Raw genomic sequence first — 25924 nt, 5'->3', positions numbered from 1 at the left:
TCATGGATTTGAAAACAGACAATACATTGATCGAGCATCAATCGCAATCAATATGCGCAGTCAAGAAATTCGCCAAGAACAACAACAAGCATTCCCATAAAATTCCTAAAACGCCCTGCTGGTTATGCGGAGACATGCATTACTCAAAATACTGTCCATTTAAAAATCATAAATGTTCAAAGTGTCAGCAGACAGGTCACAAGGATAACTTTTGCAAAAGCGCAAAACGAGGCAAGTCCACTACAGACAAAACTGCAGTCAAGTCGGACAAAACAAAATACAACGCCAACGCTGTATTCTCTTCAAAGCAACTCCAATTTCAACAATTGCGAAAATATACCACCGTGGAAATAAACAAGAAACAAGTCAAATTACAAATCGACACAGCATCCGATATTTCAATCATATGACGATCAACATGGGAATACATAGGTAAGCCTCACGTACACAAAACAAATGATACTGCAACAGACGTGAATTCCAACAGCATCAGCCTAATCGGAAAGTGTCAATGCAACATAACGGTATCAGACAAAACGCTAACTCTACAATGTTACGTCACGGAAATCGATAACTTAAACATAATGGGTATCGACTGGATACAAAGTTTTAACCTTTGGGACAAACCAATTTCAGCTTGGTGTCGCCAAATATCAAACGATGAATACATATCAAACCTGAGAAGCAAGTTCAAACCTGTTTTCGACAACAGCAGTCTTGGCCTTTGTACAAAAACCAAAGTGCATATTAAACTTCTTCCAGACGCAAAAGAAACATTCATTGCAAAACGCCCAGTACCATATGCCGTGAGAACAGAAATAGAAACAGAGCTAGATAGACTTGAAAAAGCAAATATCATCACACCAGTCAATTCTTCAAAATTTGCAGCGCCAATAGTCGTAAGTAGAAGGAACGGAAAAATTAGAATTTGTGCAGACTATTCCACGGGTCTCAACAATTCAATTGAACCAAATCAGTATCCTCTGCCCACTCCTGAAGAAATTCTCTCAGATTGTCACGATTGTATGATATTTAGTCATTTGGATCTCTCTGACGCATATCTTCAAGTAGAAGTCGACGATCAAAGCAAAGACTTGCTAACTATTAATACTCACAAAGGGTTATACAGATTTAATCGCCTCACTCCAGGTATAAAATCAGCACCAGGATCCTTCCAGCGAATCATGGATGAGCTATGCACAGGCATCCAAGGAGCACGAGCGTACATAGACGACATAGTCTTGGCAAGTAGATCTCTTCACGATCACAAAACTAATCTTAATTTGTTATTACAGAAAATTCAAGATTACGGGTTCAAACTCAAATTCGAAAAATGTCAATTTTTCAAACCATCAATCAAGTATCTAGGTCAAATCATAGATAAAAATGGCATACGACCTGATCCAGATAAAATTCTTGCAATACAGAACCTGAAGGTCCCTGAAAACATTTCAGAAGTACGATCTTTACTAGGCTCCATAAACCACTATGGAAAGTATGTCTACAACATGAGAAACATCCGAAAACCACTAGATGATCTCTTAAAAAAAGATCACAAATTCATTTGGACCAAAGAATGTCAACAATCTCTCAACGAATTCAAACGCATTCTAACATCGGATTTACTACTAACTCATTACAATCCAGCATTGCCAACTCACATTGCAGCGGACGCATCATCACATGGCATCGGAGCGGTAATATACCATACTTACCCAGACAACAGTGTCAAAGCCATTCATCACGTCTCAAGATCACTTACTCCAACGGAGCGAAATTACAGTCAAATCGAAAAAGAAGGACTAGCACTAGTTTTCGCCGTACAACGTTTCCACAAAATGATTTTCGGAAGAAAATTCACCCTACATACCGACCATAAGCCATTGCTCACCATATTTGGTTCCAAAAAAGGTATTCCGGTCTACACCGCGAACAGGTTACAACGTTGGGCTCTCATCCTTCTCACCTACGATTTCGATATAAAGTATACCAATACAAAGGATTTTGGACATGCAGACGTTCTGTCAAGATTGATAAGCGCACATGAAAAACCATCAGACGAGTACATCATAGCTTCAATCAACCTAGAAAACGACATAAGATATGACATCACAGACGCCGTATCAACACTGCCAGTTAGCTTCAAAATGATACAGGATGCAACCAAAAAGGATTCAACCTTACAAACAGTTTCAAACTATGTATACAACGGCTGGCCAGAAAACAAAAACAGCATAGATTCTTCAATTCTTCCATATTTCAACAGGCAAGATTCAATATCAATAACAGATGATTGTCTTATGTTCAATACGCGCATAATAGTACCCGAATGCTACAGAAAACAAATTCTCAAACAACTGCATCGCGGACACATAGGAACAGAAAGAAGCAAATCTATCGCACGCAGCTACGTATATTGGCCAAACATAGACAAGGACATAGAGACTTACGTCAAGAAATGCAACAATTGCCAACTCGCAGCAAAAAGTCCCATCAAAACCAATCTTTGTCCTTGGCCCACAACAACACGCGTTCTCGAACGTGTTCACATAGATTACGCAGGTCCTGTAAAAAGCATTTACTACCTCGTAATAGTGGATTAATATTCCAAATATCCCGTCATATATGAAACTTCATCAACCACGACCGCAGCAACATTAAGGTTACTAACAACTAATTGTTCACAGTTTGGAAATCCTGAACAAATCGTATCCGACAATGGAACACAATTTTCCTCAGCGGATTTTGAAAATTGGTGTTCTAAACGAGGAATCAAACACACACGAACAGTTCGATATCACCCAAGTTCCAATAGTCAAGCAGAAAGATTCGTCGATACTCTCAAACGATCTTTAAAAAAATCAGAGGGAAAGGAGACGGCATCTAATGCACTACAAACATTCTTAGAAGTGTATCGTTCAACACCGAACAAAAACTCACCTAATGAACTCTCTCCAGCGGAATCATTCCTAGGTCGAAAAATGAGAACAGTTTTCGATTTAATAACGAAGCCTCCACCAGCGAGCAGAGAGAGAAACATTCAAATGGAGAAACAATACAACCGGAAACATGGTACAAAACAACGAAATTTCATCACTGGAGATCTTGTCTACGCTAAACACTTCAAAGGCAATAAAAGCTACTGGGTTCCAGGTGAAATTATCAACAAAGTGGGAAATGTTACCTACAACACTCTCATTCAAGTGGATAAGAGACAAATTCTTGTGAGATCTCACGCAGATCAACTCAGACCAAGAGAAACCGATGAAAATGTACCTGCAGAGCAAAATGATAATCTTCCTCTTCAAATCCTACTAGAAGACTTCAACATTAGTCCACCAATGGAAGAAGATTTCACAACTCCACCATCATCACCGGTTATGCACCCACAACGCATCACTTCTCGAAGAAACCCTGTACAGCCAGTATCCCGGACCCCCGAGAAGTCTCAAAAAGGGAGATGTTAGGGTTCTACTGTAAACAATCAGAAACTAGGCATCATTGTTATTATACATACACACACACACACACACTTGCTACCCTCATGCTATACTCTTTCTCACTCAGTCAGTCTCTTTCAGTCATTCAGACAACACAGTCATTGTATTACACCACAAGTATTAACACGCACATCAACTATTGTAACGTATTTCAGTTTCCAGAATTAAACAGAATAAATCTTGCTTAAGTTTGTTAATTTATCAATAAGTCTTTTATTTACAACATAAAAGCACAACTAAATCTCTTACTCAAACGTAAGAGCACAACAGAATTACACGCCGCATTACCTGTAACTAGTGAATTGACATGATAGGCAGGGAAGCCCATTTCCAGTGGCAAAAGCAGGCTATAGGCTATTTTGTGTGCCATTTTTGGGTGTAATAGTACGTTTATATATAACAGGATTTAACAAACCCACTGGGTTTTAAATGTCAATTCCATTACATATACGTCAAACAAATCCTCATAAAGATGGTTAACCCAGCAAACGGCTATAATATAAACATGGCCTAAAGTAACTAGGATCAATGAGTAACTAGTTACATGCCTATGTCAAAGTAGACAATTGCTATTTATTGAAGAACTGGGTTGTTTTTAAAATTGTTTGGCATATTATTCAAACAACACACTCACATACACGGTTTGTTTATATTGTTTTGAAGTTTTAGAATGAAAAAATTTAAATTGCCATAAAGCTTTGGCTATAACCCTGCGTTTACATATGACAGGACAGTTGAGTTCATGTATTAATTGTCAAAATATGTTGAACTGTTTTTGTGACGTAGGCGTCCAGACAATTTTACCAGACAGTGCCATTTTAATCAGCTGACTTGTGTTTATTTACATTTAAATTAAAATACATATATTTGAAGGAAGAAAATAAACGAATAAAATAAAAATTTATTTGAACTAATTTAAAAAACAACCAAAATGTTGGCTGCGCGGCAGATAAGTGCAATTCATATACTACGAGAATTGTACCAGCTTCAAAATGAAGTCAACGTTAAGAGAAAAGTAGTAAAACGGAAATGTTGGGTAAAACCGCTTTTAATACGAAGATGCGAGCACGACCTCGAAGCGCATCTCCTGAAGGATATTGTTTGGGATGATGATCAGAAGGATTTCGAAAACTTCACTAGAATAGACAAATTTGAGGAAATTTTATCTTTGGTAAGTATTGTATTAGTAACGTCCTCACTTTAATTATTATTTTTCCAATTTTCATTAGATTAATGGACGTTTAATAAAATAAGATACCAAACTACGGGATGCTATAACCCCAAGAACCAAATTAGCCATCACGCTCAGATATCTGGCAACAGGGAATTCTTTTAAGTCATTGGAGTTTTTGGCACGAGTCTCAAAAAGTACAATTAGTATATTTGTTCCAATTGTAAAACGCGCGATCTACGAACGGTTGCAGCCAATGTATTTAAAGGTAAATAAGAATCAATATCTCCTTGGCAAACACCTAGGGTAGAAGTTCGATATTAATCTATTTTCGACATTTTACTCTATCTCTTACTATGCCATCCCATCGAAGTTTTAGCTTTCCCCAACTGCGTATACAATGAAGAGTAACGCGCTGTAATTATCAGACCCGCACTGTCATGTCATTATACCCTCAGCATTTATGCTAACGAGGGTATATACTCTTTCATACGGGCAAAATGTGCCTCATCGAAATAATGGTTTTAGACCCAAGTATGTTTGGACGAAATCCGTTTCAGTCAATTTGGAGTTGATTTAGCCATGTCCGTCCGTATATCTGGCTGGAGCGCACCATATATCTCGAATGGATGAACCGATTCGTTCCAAAATTTGTCTTTCGTAATATTTTGTCCAAACTTAGAAGATGGGTTATATCGGTCCATTCCTTCCGGTACCTCCCACACAAAATTTCGGATAAGTTCAGATAAGGACCTGCTCTCTAATCGCTTTGATTTTTGTTGCAACAACTTGTATTCACTGTCCACCATACGAAGGTACAAGTTTCATCAGGGGCAAGTCCATACTTCCTGAGAAAATAGACTGAAAGGCGCAAAAAACCCCTATGATACAGTGCGTAGTGGTTGGAGCGCAAGATAAATCTCGAACGGATCTGCCGATTCGGTACAAGATTTGGCCTTCGTAATATTTACTCCAAACATAGTTTAAGTTCGAAGATGAGCCATATCGGTCTACTCCTACAGGTATCTCCCCCACAAATCTCTTGAAGGGATTGACCTATTTTGTCCAGACTTTACACATCCAAATATATCTACCATATATAGATCAGGGGGGTTACTCTGTATTGCGATGCGTAAGAAAAATGCGATGCGTAAGGAAATTTAATGCGTCTCTAATTCGTTTTCATATGTCCTTTCGCAACTATTTTTGTTCCTTTTTCCTTTATGACATCGCCGCAATCTGTAATACAAAAGCGTATGCCAAAATCGTGCGTTAATGCAAATATCTTGCGTTAACAAAATACCAAACGCATCGCAATACAGAGTAACCCCCCAGGTTCGAATATGGACTTTATTTTTCCATTGCTTCTGGTACCTATCACACAACATTTCGGATAAGTTCACTTTAAGACCTGCTTCCGAATCGCTTTGAGTTTTGTTGAAGTAACTCGCATTCGCTGACTCAATTACGACGGTAAAAGTTCTTTTAGTGTTCCATATTCCTGAGGATATTGCCTGAAAGATGCAACTGATCAACCGATTTGGAACAAAAGTTGGTCTTCGTCATATTTTGCCCAAACTTACTTTCAGTTCGGTACTTCCCCCCAATATTTTAAAAATTTCACCAAAATGGTATGCACGATATCTCTTGAACGGGGCAACCAATTTGCCAAATTTTGGATATCCTAATATTTTGTCCAAATTTAGTTTAGCTTAGTATTTAGTATTACTCACATCATTTGAATCAGGATTTCGGAGTCTAGCAATATTTGCTGGAGTATTATATTCCTTAGTTGAAGTCGGATCCGTGAAAAAATTAGGCTGGAGTCAAAGTCTAAACAAAAATTGCTTGGCCCCGAAGCCTTCATTTGAACTACGTAAAATTGCCAGAGGATTAATTAATAGTAGGTCTGTTCGATAACCCAAAAGTTTGTACAAATTTGTACAAACTTTTACAAAATGCTGTTCGATAACTTACTTGTTCAGTAAACGAGAAATGAGAAGTTGCAAGTACTTGCAAGAACTTACAAGTACTTTTTACTTGCGAAGTTATCGAACAGACCTAGTGTGATATTCATATTTCTAAACACCTTTGTATTTCATAGAGCCATTTCCAATAATATACTGATAAGATCGCACGATATACAGTCTCCCCTGTTCGGAGATGTCAACTTCTCTTTGGGCTAAGGATTGCTTATGGTCACCTGACGTGAAGCATGTATAAAGATGTTAATGTTACGCTTGGCTTGTGCTCTTCAAATTTATATCTTCGCATCTTTTGACAACCGGCATATTGGGACGCAGCCTGATTGTCATTCAGTCATTCTCGGTACTTAGAAGGCTGTCTGCGGAGAGGTTAGGAGCAGCTGCTGTTTGTTGTTGCTCTTAAGATTCCATGAAATCGAAAGGGTTTGCAGTTGCAGAATGACCCAAGTGATCATGAAGCTCGTCGTGCTCACCACCTCCCAATACCAATAACGAACCACCTGTTACAAGCCAGCGGCAATACAGAAAGGGACAATTCTGCAACCGGATTACTGTCATTGTTTCTACAGGCCCGATCAGCATGTTGGCAGCGTCCAGTGATGTCAAATAACCTTCCCTGTATCGATTATAAATATTAGTGACGGATTAAACAACGCCGTTGCCTACATCTTTGTCTGAAAATGTTTTGGCGAGTTCAAACAAGAAATGTACTCTAGATTTTGGTTTGAAAATCGCTTGGGGATTTTACTTTTAGGGCAGCATAGTTTTGCTGTGTTGATGCCATTACCGATTAACTTGCTGTTAAAGTCTTAAATTTTTGTGTTATGCGCCCCATTGTCAAATGGATCGTTTTGTCATGTTGCAAACAATTTAGAATTTCGATTTTGTGTCGGAGAAAAAGTTATACATCTTCAGAGTCATAGATACCAAATCTTCATCGGATAGATATCACTCCGTTTAATATGTTAAGAAAAAAATATAAGAATGTAATTTGGATGTCCTTAGAACGATTCTCGTAAGTCAAAATCGCAAGAAAAACTTAAAACCAGGGTTTCGGAGTCTATCAAATTTTGCTGGAGTCGGAGTCGTGAAAAAGCTCGAGTCCGACTCCGAACAAACTGTTCCATAAAAATTTGCGAGTGTGTTCAAGCTTAATCAGTTTTTATACCCTCAGCCTTAGCTAATGACCTTTATGTATGCAGTGCTGCTCAAAACATTTGCAACTCAGATGTCTATATCACATTCAATATAGTTTTAGTACTTCGCATTAGTTCAGTATCAGTCCAATATGAAAGAATATGCTTAAGACATTACAAAGCAACTGACGTTACGGAAGTCAGCTTATGTTATTAAATAGGATCTATGAAGCTATATCATTGTGCATCATAGAGTCGTATGGAAAAATTCGAAATATTAACAGAAAACGTTCTACAAATTTTGGTATAGTTACATGTATTTAAATATTTTATATAAAAAGAACAAATTCATGTAAGAAGCGTAACAAGTAATAATTACTAACATAGGAAAGATTTTTATAAATAATGCAAATTTGTATAAAGGTGTTTCTTCACTTGTTGAATATAAATATAATTATTAGTTGTAATTTTAAGGAACAATAACAAACAAATTATTAAAAAGTATAATTAATTTTTTTTAATTACTCTTCAGAAGAATCTAACAAGAATTCCACGTCAAACATCCCAGTACTGTCAGTTTCTTCTTGCGACACCTTATAACTTTGCGACTCGGTGGTTCTTCCATTATCTCCATTTTTGCATTTTTGATGAAATACTAAATCCTGAATTTTTTTCATTGTTAAATAATCTCCGTCTTCGCTCATAGTACGCAACGTCATTGCTATGTACTCCCCAAAGGCACTATAAGGGTCGTTTAGTGGTTTGCTCAAATTCACAATTTTCTCGATTGCTTCATCGAATTTGTCGGTATTTACCTCATGTTTTATTTTCTTATGAGGAGTTGATGACGAGATGGTGATCTTTGGTTCTAGTATATTTTCTGACTCCTCCGAAAAAACAGAGCTGTCTGATATATTCTGTAAATAAAATAAAAAATGAAATTATAATAGCTTTCTGCAAAAATAGTATAAAATTAATATATATTTGTATATTTAGCTTCCAGAAACGGAGGACGAGTGGCTTGCTATAGCATCGGAATTTCAAAATTTGTGGCAATTTCCTCACACTCTAGGTGCAATAGATGGAAAACACATACGTATTAAATCTCCAGCAAAAAGCGGAACAACGTTTTACAATTTTAAGGGATTTTACAGCATAATTATATTTGCTGTTGTGGATGCCCATGGACGCTTTCTTTTTGTCGATGTAGGATGCAACGGAAAAACTTCAGATAGCACAATCTACAGAGAAAGTGGACTTTTTAAAAAGCTTAAAAACGGCTCTTTAAAAATTCCAACTCCATCAGAATTAGTTCCTGGAAAGGGCAATAAAATTCCCTACTTTTTCATTGGAGATGATGCATTTGCTTTGGACACGAATCTAATGAAACCGTATAACCGCAACTTACGACTAAGTACACAGCAGGAAATATTTAATTATAGGCTGTGCCGTGCTCGAATGACAGTCGAATGTAGTTTTGGAAGACTTGCCAACATATTCCAACGACCAATTGAGGTGCTACCCAGCACGGTAGATCTTGTCGTTTTGGCATCCTGCACTTTACATAATTATTTAACGACAGCAAAAACAACACCAACAATGGATGTTCCAACCAATTGTACTCTACCTAGCACTTTTTCTTCAATAGGATCGCAAGAATATAGTTCTTATAAATACTCGAGCCGTATAAGGGATGAATTATCAACGTATTGTGTAAACGATGGAAATGTCGACTTCCAATGGGAAAAAATTCAATTTAGATAATTAGACATAAATATTGATATTGCGTTTAAATTGTTTTTGTTTCATTTAACAAGTATCATTTGTATTAAATACCTACATGTGTATAAAATATCTTATTTGTGTATTTTATTTGGATCCTACTTAATAAATAAAAGAGCTTAGTGATGAGTGAGTGACTGGCATATCACCGCCCAGAATCCGCTGGGATGTTGGATTTGGAAATTCGTACTAATGTGTACTAATATAACGGATAGAGCTGGAATCCTCAAAACTTGGAATCAAGATTACTGTTAGAATGTAGGATTTAAATATGGAGGCAGTTTTGGAAATTCGTACTTATGTATTCGAAAAGTTCATAATGGAACTTAATTTGAAAAATTTTGGTATTTGCTAAAATATAAAACTGGAATTCTGATCACTGTTTGTTTTAGTATGGAGATAAGAGATTTTGAAAAATAGAGCTTATAGTACTCAATGATACTAAACTTGATATAATGTGTAGGAATAGAGGTGGAGTTAAGTAATTTAGTATTAAAGTCGCCGTTAGTGAGTCGGGTTGAGAAATGGATGCAGTTGTGGAAATACGTACCATAAGTATACGAAAAGTACTAAGTGGTGCTCAATTTGTTATTGGATCTTGGTATAGAACTGGAATCTGTATTTTGTGTCAGTGTTTGGTGAGTAGATTTGGTATGAATCCCTCCTGTTACCAGCGAAGGTACTTGAGGCAATACTCCTCCCCACGATGAGAAGCTGTTTTCCAGTTGCACAACATCAGCATGGATTCCGGAAAATGCATAGTACTACATCAGCATTACACGCCATGACCACTCATATCAGTCATGGTGGCTCTTGACCTATCGAAGGCTTTCGATACCATCAATCATGCCAAGCTGTTCGACGACATAGAGAGAATTAACCCCCAGCCGTGTTTAAAACGTTGGATTATCAAATATATAGGGAGTTCCCCAAGGTGGGGTGATACCTCCGGAACTGTTTAACTTCTACCTTTCTGAAATTCCGCACCCTCCAGACGGCCTTGAGATCGTAATGCATGCAGATGATTGTACGATCTTGGCGTCGGGTCCTATAATCGGGGACATACAGTTGCGTGCAAAATAATAGCAGTGCAAGTAAGCCAAGTAAAATGAACATGTTAAAAGCTATTCATTTATAACATTTTACAGTTGGAAAGTACTTTGGAATGAAAATAAGAGGAAATACTGACAATATGTTCAAAATGTGTATCATCACTCCCTTTAGTGTATCACTACAGCCCAGGTGGTTATACACATAAAAAATTTAAATTTTTCAAGGAAAAACTTACTACTATCGATGGTATTTTCTCAAAAAATATTTGTAATGGTCGAAAATCATCGTACGTATCCTCAAAGCAACTAATATCCATAGCACGGACACTATTTTTGGAATTTAATGTAAAAATAATCTGATGAAGCGAAGGAAATAAGACCAAATCTTTTTGAAACGTGCTAAAATCCCACTTTTATTGATTGGTATGGTCTTCATTTTTGTTATCCAGAACTAGAGCTACAAGTTAGCCAAAGATCCAAAAATGAAAATCCAATCGGTTTCCGAGATATGAAACCAACAACTTATAAACTTAAACTAAGATTAGCCGGCTGTATACGAAGCCATAAAGTGACCGGTCAGTTATTGCAGATATTTTCATTCCAAAGTACTTTTCAACTGTAAAATGTTATAAATGAATAGCTTTTAACATGTTCATTTTACTTGCCTTACTTGCACTGCTATTATTTTGCACACGAAAAAACTTTCCTGAACCGAAAACTTCAATGGTGTTTCTTAATAGTTGCATATTTATGTAAAATATTTTAGCCGGTGAGGTCTGGAACCTTATAAGCATTCGCCTGATGCAGATAATTAAATTACTTTATGGATTTATAGCAGTATTATTGCAATTTTCGTCTATAGTTGTTCCGCACTGCTATTATTTTGCACGGTACTGTATGTGATAGGCTAAATATCCGCAGCTAAATCCACTGCCACAATTGAGAAGTAGGCCACTGCCACAGTTGAGAAGTAGGAAAAAGTCAAGTCGCTGGCCAGCAGCACTTGGATGCTGACAAAGAAACCTTTTTCACCTCTTACAAAGCAATAGGCCGGTTTATGGTAAGCTAGGCGGCGTCAGCGTGGTATGCAATTATAAGCACTACGCAATGGAAGAATATTCAAACCTGTCAGAATGCCGCCCTGAGAAGTGCAACAGGGTGCCTCCTCATGACGCCAGTGGACCATCTCCATGAGGAGACGAAGGTTTTACTGGTGCATCAACGCAACAGGATGTTGTCGATGCAGTACCTGCTTGGTTGTTACCGCAGTGAACATCCCTATCACGAGTTAGTGGACGGGCTTCCCCCTCCCAGACACTTCAGGAGAAATCTTCATGATCTAGAGAGAGAGAGAGAGGTCAAAAGGTACAAGCGGGAACGTAACCTATCAGACAGGCTTGAATAGCATTCACACTGATGCAGTCGCGCATGCAGTCAGGGATACAGTGTGAACGCCGTATTCGAGATAGCTGCCAAGGCAAACTAGAGTGGTTTTAGCACAATTAAGATCCGGACGATGGAGACGCCTCGACTCGTAGTGGGCCCGAATTGATGTCACGACAGGCTGCATTTATTTAACTGCACGGCTAATCACACTATCCTGTCTCCTGATTCTTTATGGACGCAGCCAGTCCAGGCTGCAGAATCTGGACACAGGAACCAGAACCGGATAATATAAATAATAATACACGAACATACGAGGGCAGTTCGGAAACTTCTTAGCCTAGCACAACTGCATGAAGAACTACAGATGAAAAAGCTTTCTGCAAGATGGGTGCCGCATTTGTTAACAGTCGATCAAAAACGCATAAGAATGAACATTTCTCAAGCTTGTTTGGATCGTTTAAAGCGAAATAAAATGGATTTTAAGCGTCGTTTCATAACTGTTGATGAGACATGGATCCACCACTATACTCCAGTGACAAAAGAACAATCCAAACCATGGACTGAAGCTGAAGGAAGTGCCCCAAAGAAGGCAAAAACAATTCAATCGGCTGGTAAGGTTATGGCAACGGTTTTTTGGGACTTCAAAGGTATTTTATTGATTGACTATCTGCAAAAGGGTAAAACAATAAATTCAGAGTACTATTGCAACCTTTTGGATCAATTAAATGTACAAATTCGAGAAAAACGTCCTGGCTTACAACACAAAAAATTTTTTTTCATCAAGACAACGCACCAGCGCACAAGAGTGTTTTAACAATGGCTAAAATCAACGAATTAAAGTACGATTTGCTTGACCACCCACCTTATTCTTCTGATTTAGCTCCCAGTGACCTTTACTTGTTCCCAAATCTAAAAAAAATCCTTGCTGGCAAGCGTTTTACCTCAAATGAAGATGCAATTACAGTTGTAAACCACTATTTTGAAGACCTTGAGGAAAACTGTTTTAATCAAGGGATAGAATTGCTAGAAAAGCGTTGGACTAAGTGTATTGAAGTTTCAGGAGATTATGTTGAAAAATAAAAATATTTTTGAAAAACTAACTATTCTCTTTCATTGATAGGCTAAGAAGTTTCCGAACCGCCCTCGTATTTGAGTTGCTACAACAACATTCCATACATCCAATCCATTTTTTGACGATAGATCCATAATTGCAGCCAGTAGTTTCATTACAATTATTAATGGTCGGACGGGTCAGGCCGTGTGTCGACACACATGGCTAAAGCACTTTATCTCGTCGATATGAATTTTGGTATACCACAAGAGGGGTCTACATGAATTGTGGGCAAAACAAAATTCTAATGCACTTCCCACGTTTTTGGATGGTCATATAAAGTATTAAGGTGATGACTTTTGTACAACCTTATGAAGGAATGAATGTCATAAAGGTTTCCAGACATTCTAAAAACTATTCTAAATTACAGTGTATTAAACTAACTACAATACCATTTAGGTAGTAATAGAATCAAAATACTCACATTCGTTATATTATTTATAGACTTTCGTGCCGATATGTGATTATCAAGGAAATTCATTTCCGCATACCAACACAGTGTTGGTTCGTAAACGTCTGCAGCATCACATCCAGATCTTTTGCTTTGTTCCACCTTCTTCTTTTCAAGCACGTATGTACTTCTTAAAGATTTAATTTTCTTTTTCACTGCGTCTTCAGTCATATTCATTTCTTTCCCAATTTGTTCAAGAGCCTACTTTTCATTGAAAATATGTTATCAAGGCTTAAGATTGAAAAATATGTAAAAAGGCCTTAAGTTCGGCTGGGCCGACCTTTTTATACCCTCCACCATAAATTATATAAGCAATTTCGGTTAGATGATGTGAATGAAATCTAAAAATACCGAAAATCGGTCGGTAGCGATTCATTAGGGTATATGAAAACCAACAACAATTATTTGCAGGAATTTTTTAACCCCCAACGGAGTTTAGGTACCAATTTTTAGGCATCTAGGTTGGATAATGTTGAAAATATGCAAAATTGGGAGGTACCGTTTTATCAACCTGTACTGACAAAATTTCTGGGGGAAGTTGTACCCCGAACGAAGACTAAATTCCAACTTTCATCCATTTCTGTGTAATAGTGGGGTTAAAACTTTCAACCCGAAATTCGGAAAGTTCCAAACCAAACATCCTAGGAATAATAAAAACTTCCGTACCAATTATGAACCTCTATCTTAAAATAACGGACGGACATGGATATACCTACTTAGAATTTTATGCTGACCAAGAACGTATACATTATAGGGGATCCAATGAATATTTAGATGTGTTACAAACGAAGCGAAAGGCATAATGAGCGCTATGAATGTTGCTTTGCAATCCCCAAAAATAACCACAACATTGCAACATTTTTTGGGTGTAAATGCATTAATTAAACAATACTCACAACGCTCATGCTATGACGGCATATTAATTTGACATGGGCAACCAAGTGAAACCCATCCATTGCAATTTTTAGTCAAACACTACCGTTTAACACCATCCGATTATCACACATAATGGTGTAGGGTTTATTCCTAAGTATATTGCAAATACTTGCCTTCTGCTTTAAATCGTTGCGACGGTAAGAGAAACTATTAGTATTCTACAATAATTCCCTTTCCCGGTACAGGGATATAAATTTTAGTGTTTCTTCTCGCTTTTTTTGGGTATCCATTCTACAAAAGTTAAACAAATTTGTTTATACACTTTATGTATTTTATTTCGCATTTATACTTACCTTTGCGTTGATCTATTTTCCAATTCAATGTTTGTTTTCATGAATCTGTCTGTAACAAACAATAAACAATAACGTAAATATAAAAAATTAAAAAAAAATCATGTATACATACCAATAAATTCAACTTCAAAATGCGACCGTTTTGTTATTAAATGTCAAAAATATCAAGCATTTGCCGAATATGTCAATTTAATGGAATCATGAGCTGTCTGCGAAAATTGATAGACAGTGCCGAGGCAACTGGTCAAATGTTTGAATGTATTGGTAAATCAGAGTTGTATTTGAAGACAGTCTGTCTTGTGTAAACGCCGGGTAAACTTTCTTATTAAACCATGGCATTAAATAAGTAAACTGCAATTTTAAAATTTATGTTTTTGTTCCGTTTGGTTTAAAATATCAAAAGAAACAAAAACAAATTTCATACATTTTCGGTAACAGCTGACTTTCTTGCAATTTTTTGCAAAATGCTGTTCGATAACTTTCTGCAATTTTTCTTGTTTGAGAGAGCAAAATTCACTGAGAGAGGTTGCTGGGAAAGTTATCGTACACACCTAATTCCCAGCAAAATAAATTGGAAGTAGTGCAATGTAGACTAGTTCTTTCACGGCATGTTTTTATGCAGTTCAAACGGAGTCGTGAAAAAGGCACTCCATTCCTCACATTTTAACCGCATTTGGATGCAATCCAAAGAATCACATCCATTTGTCACATTTTAACAACATCCGGAGGCAGTTCTACGGAGTCGTGAAAAAGGCACTCCAATTCCTCACAATTTAACAGCATCCGGATGCAGTGCAAACGGAGTCGTGAAAAAGGCACTCCGTTCACTACATTTTATTAGCAGTTGTTAGAGATCCCTACATGTACATAAATCAGTTTGTACATCTCTACAGGCAGCGGAATACATTTCCAAAAAGAGATAATCGTGTTAACATTTCAAAACATTTGTTAATACAAACTAAATAATATTTAATTTGTGAACATGTCGAAATCTTAACTGGTGATGGGAAGACAATATCAAACCCATTTAGCAGATGAAGCAAAAGCACTTAAGCTTGGATTAAATGAAGAGCGGAGGAAACACACATGTTTGCGATTGAATTCAATAGAGAATTTTCATAATTTGTGTTAATTTAATAAAGTTATTAATATTTTTGTTTTACACAAATAATAAATGCATTTTATTTTGTTATTCAAAACACGTGCTCCGGACTGCCTCCTATTCCACCCCAAAGGGTCAGTTAAAATGCAATGCCAAAGGGTCAGTTAAAATGCAGTGCCAAAGGTTCAGTTAAAATGCAATGCCAAAGGGTCAGTTAAAATGCGGTGCAATGGAGTGCCTCTTTCCGGAGTCAATCCCTTGTAAAAATCATGAGTGAAAAAGCATAATTTGATGCACTTCCAAATCACTTGTACATATCATTTAACTGCCTCTTTGGAGGCAAACTTTTCGCTGGGATTCTTATTGAAATTTCAATTTTTCTATTGTTTCGGTAATCAAGGAGCAAAATAATCAACATAACACTGAACAAATACATATCTTGTTTGAGTTATTTTTGTTTTGTGTCTTTGCTTTATTTTGTCATTCGTAATGCCAGAATTTTTAGTGGTTTTCATGAAAAAAATGTGTGGCAATACTTTGTTAACAATTGGTTTCGTTAATTGAGAAATAAAGAAAATTTGCGATATTTTATAATTTTTAAGTGTTTTTGGGTTGTTTTAAAGTGACATGTTTCCAAAAAAATACCACTTGAGAAACCAAAAGTGGTTTCATTCCGAAAAAAATCCTCGTTTTTCGGTTTCTGAAGAAGCTACAGTCAACCAAAAAAGTCTACATACACCCTATAAATCTCTGGTTTTAAGGGTAAGGAAGCATTTTTATGAAAATCCAAGTACATACATAGTTCTATCTCATATCCCTAATAAACAATATTACATACAACAAAAATACAGTTAGGCAAGAAATGTATTGCAAAAACCAACATTGTAGAAAATTTCATATTAATTGTTCGTTTATGGCAACAAATTATGTAAAAGCTATACGGTTTTTGTGCAAATCTCTTGCTATAGGTCCTTGCATCAATATTCCGTCAAAATATGCAAAGGTTATTTGCGATTTGTTATAAATCGAGGGTCAAAAATAAGAATTAACTACTATTTGGGGGTGACAATAAAAGTATTGCAAAAATTGCCAAATCGATGGTTTCTTCGAGAATTACCAAAGGTGTGTTCCTTAATGAGTTGTCTATCCACATTATTCATTCATTGGAGCATTAATGAGCTTAGTTAAACCAAAAATTAAGGCTCGGTATGTTCCACTCTAAGGATACTGGTTCCCCATTTTTTTAGTAAATCTTGATCCTTCGTTGGAGGATGTTTTTGGAGTTTTTTGTTAAATTGGGCCCAACAATTTTATCAGGATGTTGTCCCGATGTATTTAAGATTTTTGTGTTGTTATATTACATGGGCAATTTACACAAATAAGATTAACATGTCATGATCTGGTCTTTGGAATGGTGGTAGTTGACATTGTTTGAGCTTTCGGGATCGATTTTTCTGACTTTCAGACTAGTGACTATTAAATATTTCTTAATGATGTCAGTGAGGATGTCTTCCCAATCATTATTATATCTGTGAACCCAATTTGGCATACTATTTTCCATGGTAAAGAATATAGTACCCAAATATTCGGTATTCCAGCTTCTCCAGTAGCGGTTTAATTTCCATATTTGATGGGTTTTATTGGATTTGGCGCAATTTTTTGGATTTATTATGATAGCAGAGGATAATATCTATCCACTTAGTAAAATTTAAATCATATCAATAGCATTGAGAGACGAAATTGTGCTCTGTCGTAGGTCGTTTCAAAATACTACACTGGTGTCAATTTTTTCCATATACTTTCCAGAGCTATTTCGATGTTCTCAAAGCCAAAATCGGACTGTTTTGCATTGTTCCATTATCCTACAATACATATTGAGTCAAATATTCATTCTTGGCATACTTGCCTGTGGCCGATTCGTCATTGTTTATTGTTAATATGGTCCCATGCGTTTTTCACATGTCTGAAGACCCTCCATGACCGCATTTTTTATCACTGAACTTTATTACATTCAATACTGTTAGTCTATTATTAGCCGCAAAAGTCATAAAAATGCATAATGACCGCAAAAAATTGCAAACAATTTATAGTTTTATAGTACTGATTTCCCCTTTGCAATACTTTTATTGTCACCCCCAAGTAGAAGTTAATTCTTATTTTTGACCGTATTTGTTATAAATCGCAAATAACCTTTGCATATTTTGACGGAATATTGTTGTAAGGACCTATAGCAAGAGATTTGCACATAATTTGTTGCCATAAACGAACAATTGAAATGAAATTTTCTACAATTTTGGTTTTTGCAATACATTTCTTGCCTAACTGTATATTCCATAATGCGAATAACGGTAAATTCTATAAAGATTAAAAAATTAATAGGGAAAAAGTGTACATACACCCAATGAAATATTAAGATTACCGTAAAATTTATGGAATAAGCAATACAAATTTTACATTTTATTGCTTTATCGAATGTCTCTGGTTGTCTATGATATATTTTAGACAAAATAGGAACATATTTGTGGATTAATTGCCGTTACTTAATGTCAGATTTCGCGTATAGCTCGTTAAGGCGAACCCTTGCAGATTTCTTTGAGTTTTTCAGTCTAGTAGTTTATGAAACCCCAGAAAATACAGTGGGACTAATAATTTTGGGATCCAAGAGCGCTATGAAGTTTTTCTTGTGGATAATATATGCTCCTGAGCTTCGCTAAATATACGAATTCCTGAGTTTTTTCATAAACTTTATAGTTTTCACAACATTCCAAGGGGCAAATTACATGCAGAAGCCTTCGAATTACCTTGTAATAAGGTCTGGTACAATCCTCGAGCATCCATTAAATCAGCAATGTAAAAGTATCCGACATTTATTGCGCTTCAAGTGACCCTAACGATCATAATACGAGAGCATACTAGTTAATGCTAAATTTACATTTACGAAATCCACTCGATTTCATCTGTCAATTCCATAGCTCAAACGTCAAATGAAATCTCATCTGAAATCCATTGGATTTCATTTGACGTTTAACCTATGGATTTGACAGATGAAATCGAGTGGATTTCGTAAATGTAAACATAGCATAACAGTGTAAATTTCATGCATTCTTTGGTGGGGCTTTTATTTTAATGCTTTGGAAACTTTAGGATCGGGTTTGTATAATAATGTTGTACATTTCTGATTGAGTTAAGGTCCAAAAATTTATGACAAGGTAATTCCAAGGTTCTTGCTTGTAATTTGACCCTTGGAATGCTGTGAAAACTATAAAATTTATGAAAAACTCAGGAATTCGCATATTTAGCGAAGCTCATTAGCATATATTATCCATAAGAACAACTTCAAAGAGCTCTAGGATCTCAAAATAATTAGTCCCACAGTATAAAATGTAAAATTTGTATGGCTTATTCCATAAATTTTACGGTAATCTTAATATTTCATTGGGTGTATGTACACTTTTTCCCTATTAATTTTTTTTTAAATTTTTATAGAATTTACCGTTATTCGTATTATGGAATATATTTTTGTTGTATGTAATATTGTTTATTAGGGATATGAAATAGAACTATGTACTTGGATTTTCATAAAAATGCTTCCTTACCCTTAAAACTCGAGATTTATAGGGTGTATGTAGAGTTTTTTGGTTGACTGTATATACGGAATCAATTCCACTTTCGATCGGAATTGGTTTCTGTGACATGCCTGTATATCGGTGGTGCATTATTATTTTTTGCATTAGTCCCAATTTACATTAGGCGAGTTTACTTGCCGCAATTGTCAGTTTGGGGGTGAGAGAGGGTGTTGAGAGGCAAAGGGTTACCATATGCCTCACCTCTCTCTCCATCAAACTGACAATTGCCGCAAGTAAACTCGCCCAATGTAAATTGGGACTTAGTCTCTCTGAGCGAGTCTTCCCTTTGCTAAACCACGACAGATGAGAATATAGAGCAGGAGGAGGCATTGTGACTCACAAGAGAGCCCATGTGCTCTAAGTGAGCGTAAATTTGTTATCGCTCACAGCCTGTGTAGATGCTAACACGTTGTGAACAACAACAAATTTACGCTCATTGAGAGCACAAGAGAGACCCAAAAATGTTCTCTGCCTCACTCTGATATAGAGAACATGTGTTGTTGTTGCAGTCACGTTAACGTATATGGGTGATCTTGGCTGCTGTAGATCAGGGATGGAAATTTAAAAATTTCAAAAAGTACTAAAATGGTACCTTTTTCTGTGAAAAGGTACTTTTTTATTGTTTGACGATTGACGCGACGACGTTTTAAGGAATTTCGAAAGTATTAGTCCACCGAATTCGTTGTAATTTGGTATTTTGTATTTCCAGATGATAAAAAAACACTTCTACAAAAAATTGTTTATATGGAACGGTACTTCCCGATTTCCGGTATTTTGAGGGTTTCAGCTAAATTTTTGTCACCATGGGTCAACGTTTTGGTATGGTCCCATAAAACGGTAGAACCGATTTCAAGATTCTTAGTTTTTATCTACATTTGCGGGCCAGATTGGATATCCTTTGGCATTTATGGTTCCTCGTGATTAAAAATTTTCTATCAAAATTGTGGACAGTGGCCCACGTTGTGGTATAGCACCCACATAACGGTACCTCCTGTTTTTATTGGGGTTCCCAGTGCAAAAAACTCCATAAAATTGTACAATTTTCCATATAACTTCAGAAATTTCCAAAAATTTAACATCGGAACTAAAGTGTGAATTTTGCATTTTTTTAGTTTCACAAAAAATGTTTCCACGTGTGGGACTGGACTATGTGAAATGGTACTGAATTTGTCGAGGGGGTACTTCGGTACTTTTTATAGTGAAATGGTACCGAAAAAAGTACTATTGTACTGAATTTTCCATCCCTGCTGTAGATCAGCCAAGATCACCCATATACGTTAACGTGACTACAACAACAACATATGTTCTCATTTTTTCTCATCTGCCGTGGTTTAGCAAAGGAATGGCTCGCTCAGAGAGACTACTGCACAAAATAATTTGAGCACCACCGCTGTAGATTCACACTTGTTTTTCTTTTGAAGACATTATAAGTGTGTCTGCGTACCAGTGTTCGAAAATAAACACTATGGTATCGTACCGTACCGTTCTGTACCGTACCAAGGTGGATAGGTACACTACGATAGTGTACCGCTCCGGAACACAAACACTAAAAAATATTTTAGTGATACTGTACCGGAACACAACGATAATCGTAGTGAACCGCATGCCGGAGCACTAAAAATCGTAGTGCTCCGACTGCGGAGGACTAAAAATCGTAGTGTTCCGACTGCGGAGCACTAAAAATTTTAGTGATCCGACTGCCGGAGCACTAAAAATCGTAGTGCTCCGACTGCGGATCACTAAAAATTTTAGTGCTCCGACTGCGGAGGACTAAAAATTTTAGTGTTCCGACTGGCGGATCACTAAAAGTCATAGTGCACCACGTGTTGGAACACTAAAAAATAATAAAGGTATTATGTTTTCTTAGGAAAATTAAATATTTGGTTAAATTTGATCAAATAAAAATTAAGATAAACTGTTACATCCATGTATGCTTAAATTAGTTAAACACATTGCGAAATATGGTCAAAATTATGAAAAAACAATATTTAGTTTTTGTGGAATGAACCACGTTTTGAAACTATAAGGTAATGAACCATACAATAATTTATTATGATTTCTGAGGAAATTAAATATTATATATATATACTCCACTCAAGCAATCGAAAAAAAATATTATATATATATTTTTTTAATAAATAAAAATTAAAAGAAAATGTGAAAAACATCTGATTTGGTTTTTGGACAATGGAGCACTAAAAATCGTAGTGTTCCGACTGCCGGAACACTAAAAATCGTAGCATACCACGAGCCGAAACGCTAATAATAATGTTAAGATAATCGTCTGTTTATTATGTGTTTATTATACCCTCCACCATAGTATGGAGGGTATATTAAGTTTGTTTTTCCGTTTGTAACGCATTGAAATACTCATTTGCGACCCTATAAAGTATATATATTCTTGATCAGGGTAAAATTCTAAGTCGATCTGAGCACGTCCGTCCGTCCGTCCGTCCGTCCGTCTGTGGTAATCACTCTAGCATCCACAAAAATAGAGATAGGACGCTGAAATTTTGGGAAAATGCGTCTTTTGTTTGCAGGCAGGTCAAGTTCGATGATGGGCTATATCGGTCCACGTTTTGGTATAGCCCCCATATAACTGTACCCCCCGATTTACGGTATTTTGACGTTTTTAGCTACATTTTCAGACCGATTTGGCTATAATTTGACATTTAGGGTTCTTAAGTGTCAGCAAACATATATAACAAAAGTTGTGGACATAGGTCCACGTTTTGGTATAGCCCCCATATAACGGTACCCCCCGATATACGGTATTTTGACGTTTTTAGCTACATTATCAGACCGATGTAGCTATAATTTGACATTTAGGGTTCTTAAGTGTTAATAAACTTATAAATTAGAAGTTGTAGACATAGGTCCACGTTTTGGTATAGCCCCCATATAACGGTCCCCCCCGATTTGCGGTATTTTGACGTTTTAAACTACATTTTCAGACCGATGTAGCTATAATTTGACATTTGGGGTTCTTCAAAGTCAATATACTTATATAACAAAAGTTGTGGACATAGGTCCACGTATTGGTATAGCCCCCATATAACGGTACCCCCCGATTTACGGTATTTTGACGGGTTTAGCTACATTTTCAGACCGATTTAGCTATAATTTGACATTTAGGGTTCTTAAAAGTCAATAAACTTATATAACAAAAGTTGTGGACATAGGTCCACGTATTGGTATAGCCCCCATATAACGGTACCCCCCGATTTACGGTATTTTGACGGGTTTAGCTACATTTTCAGACCGATTTAGCTATAATTTGACATTTGAAGTTCTTAAATGTCAATAAACTTATGTGACAAAAATTGTGGACATAGGTCCACGTTTTGGTATAGCCCCCATATAACGGTACCCCCCGATTTACGGTATTTTGACGTTTTTAGCTACATTTTCAGACCGATATAGCTATAATTTGACATTTAGGGTTCTTAAGTGTAACTAAACTTATAGAACAAAAGTTGTGGTCCAAGTTTTGGTATAGCCCCCATATAACGGTACCCCCGATTTACGACATTTTGACGTCTTTATCTACATTTTCAGACCGATTTAGCTATCAATTGACATTTAGGGTTTTTAAATGTCAATAAACTTATATATATACATATACATAGGTCCATGTTTTGGAATAGCCCCCATATAACGTTACCGCCCGATTTCAGGTATTTTGAGAATTTTACCAACAAGTTTTAACCGAATTATCTGTAATTTGAACATTTGACATTTGAAATTCTTAGTGGTCACCACACCTCTCCACCAAAAATTGTCAAGAAAGCCCCCATATAACGGTACCTCCCGATTTTCAGTAATTTGATGATTTTAGCTACAATATTAAACCGAACAAGCAGCAATTTGACATTTGAAGTTCTTAGTGGTCACAACACCTCTCCATCAAAAATTGTCAACATAGGTCCATATTCGGATATAGCTTCCATGTAACGGTACCTCCCAATTTTCAGTAATTTGGCAATTTTAGCTACAATTTTTAACAGAACTAACTGTAATTTGACATTTGAAGGTTGTAGTGGTTACCACACATCAACATCACAGCATCAACAATTTTCAACATAGCCCCAATATAACGATACTTCCCTATTTTCGGTACTTTGAGGATTTTACTTAAAATGTTTAACCGAACGTAGGTCCATGTTTTTGTATAGCCCCAAAACAAACCTCCCGATTTTCCGTACCTTAGCTTTATTTTTTGGACGAACTTTCTGTAATTTGAAATTTAAAAGTCAACAAAAATTCTGCAACAAAAATTGTTCATTTAAGTTCATATTTTCGTATAGCCCAGATACCTCCGAACTAGCTGTTAATGACATTTGAAGTTCCCACGTTATGTAACGATTTTCGATATTTTGAAGATTCTAGCTAATTTTTTTAACCGAATTAGGAGTTGTTTGACATTAGAGGCTCCCATCAAAAACTGTCAACATAGGCCCATGTTTTATTATAACCGCTATATAACAGTACCTCCCAATTTCTAGCCCACCAGAAATTGTCAACAGTTAGATATAGGCACCATAAAAAAGGGCCTCCCGAATGAAGCATTTTATGTACATTATCTGACATTTTAACGTACTCACTTAAAGTTGGAGACAGGAATGAATATTTTATTTTATGGTGGAGGGTATGAAAAGTTCGGCCCGGCCGAACTTAATGCTTTTTAACTTGTTAAATATTTTATGTTTTTAGAATAAATAAAAATGTATTTATTTATTAATTAATAAATTATTTATTAAATTATTATTTAATAAATAAAAATTAGAAGAAAATGTGTAAAACATCTGATTTGATTTTTAGACAATGGATCACCAAAAATCGTAGTGTTCGACTGTGGAGCACTAAAAATCGTAGTGTTCCTACTGCCGGAACACTAAAAATTTTAGTGTTCCGACTGCCGGATCACTAAAAATCGTAGTGCACCACGTGTTGGAACACTAAAAAATAACAAAGGAATTATGTTTTCTTAGGAAAATGAAATATTTGGTTAAATTTGATTAATAAAAATTAAGATAAAATGTTACATCCATGTATGTTTGATTTGGTTTTTGAACAATGGAGTACTAAAAATCGTAGTGTTCGACTGCAGAACATTAAACATCGTAGTGTTCCGACTGTCGGAACACTAAAAATCGTAGCGTACCACGAGCCGAAACGCTAAAAAGTAACGTTAAGGTAATCGTCTGTTTATTATGATTTATGAGGGAAATTAAATATTTTATGTTTTTAGGATAAATAAATACATATTAATAAATAAAAATTAGAAGTAAATGTGTTAAATATCTGATTTGATTTTTGGACAATGGAGCACTAAATCTTAGTATTCGACTGTGGAGCACTAAAAATCGTAGTGTTCCGACTACTGGATCACTAAAAATTGTAGTGTTCCGACTGCCGGATATCTAAAAATCGAAACAATGGAACAATAAAAATCGTGGTGTTCGGTTGTGGAGCACTAAAAGTCGTAGTGTTCCTACTGCCGGATCACTAAAAATCGCAGTGTGCCGACTGCCGGATAACTAAAAATCATAGTGTACCACGTGCAATACGAGAATTACATTTCGTGAGGAAAATGTAATATTTTATGTTGTTTTTTTTAATAAATACAAATTAAGAAATCTAACTGGTTTTTGGACAATGGAGCAGTAAAAATTTTAGTGTTCGACGTTTCGGTAATCATCTGTTTATTATGATTTATGAGAAAAATTAAATATTTGATGGCTTTTGGGTCAAGTAAAAATTAACAAATACAAATTAAGATGAGCAAGTTATATCCATGTACTTAAAATTAGTTACAAAATTTGAGAACGTTAGTAGAAAATATGACAAGATGTATGCGGTACAAATTTTTATAAAACACTATATATTACATTTTTTGTTACATATAATCTAAAATATTACACGTTACTGTGGTTGCACATTTAGACGCTCAGTATATACATAGGTATCAGAATAACAATACTTAGTTTCATAAAGATGTACATCTATCTATATATATAAAAATGGTGTAAAAAATGTATAGTAATTCATAAAATGAGAACGGCTAGGCCGATTTCTGAAAAATTTTTGTCAGTTATTCGCATTTTCGAGGAGAAGGTCTTTGCGGAAGAAAATTTTGGAAAATCCCTCTGGAAAAGTCGGAAAATTGGAAAAATCGAAAATTGAGTTTTTGTATGAAATTTTATTCCTTAATAGCGAGACGAAGTTCGCCGGGTCCGCTAGTATTCGTATAAAAATTGTCTTCTTGATCTTCATGAATTACTTAATTTTTTTAATGTGAACAAAAGAAATAAGGAACGGAAAATATTGATAACAACACAATGTTTGCGGAAATTGTACCTGTAACTTTTTGTATCAAAAACAAAATTTCTC

General features: G+C 35.9%; 1 protein-coding gene and 1 long non-coding RNA gene across 3 annotated transcripts; one reads left to right on the top strand and one right to left on the bottom strand.

Moving 5' to 3' along the window:
* The first annotated feature begins 4205 nt into the window (after positions 1-4205).
* Positions 4206-9644, top strand: LOC141392959 (uncharacterized). Its single transcript, XR_012409928.1, has 3 exons — positions 4206-4671; positions 4730-4939; positions 8789-9644. It is a non-coding gene; the product is annotated as an uncharacterized lncRNA (long non-coding RNA).
* Positions 8100-15113, bottom strand: LOC141392958 (uncharacterized). 2 transcript variants are annotated; one of them, XR_012409927.1, is made up of 4 exons: positions 14916-15110; positions 14804-14852; positions 14624-14741; positions 8100-8709 (listed from the first exon to the last, which is right to left on the bottom strand). XR_012409927.1 is itself a non-coding variant. In XM_073965923.1 (4 exons), the coding sequence occupies exons 3-4, from the start codon at positions 13749-13751 to the stop codon at positions 8314-8316; spliced, it is 600 nt and encodes a 199-aa protein (XP_073822024.1). In that variant the 5' UTR covers positions 13752-14741; positions 14804-14852; positions 14916-15113; the 3' UTR covers positions 8100-8313. The 2 variants fall into 2 exon arrangements, 1 of the variants encoding a protein (XP_073822024.1); XM_073965923.1 differs by having other exon boundaries at positions 13548-14741; positions 14916-15113.
* Positions 15114-25924: the final 10811 nt, after the last annotated feature.

This window comes from Musca autumnalis, unplaced genomic scaffold, assembly GCF_047663935.1.
Source record: "Musca autumnalis isolate F117 unplaced genomic scaffold, ASM4766393v1 scaffold_2, whole genome shotgun sequence".
NCBI lineage: Eukaryota > Metazoa > Arthropoda > Insecta > Diptera > Muscidae > Musca > Musca autumnalis.
The sequence above is the reverse complement of the archived record's forward strand: the minus strand, read 5'-3'. Positions and strand labels throughout refer to the sequence as shown.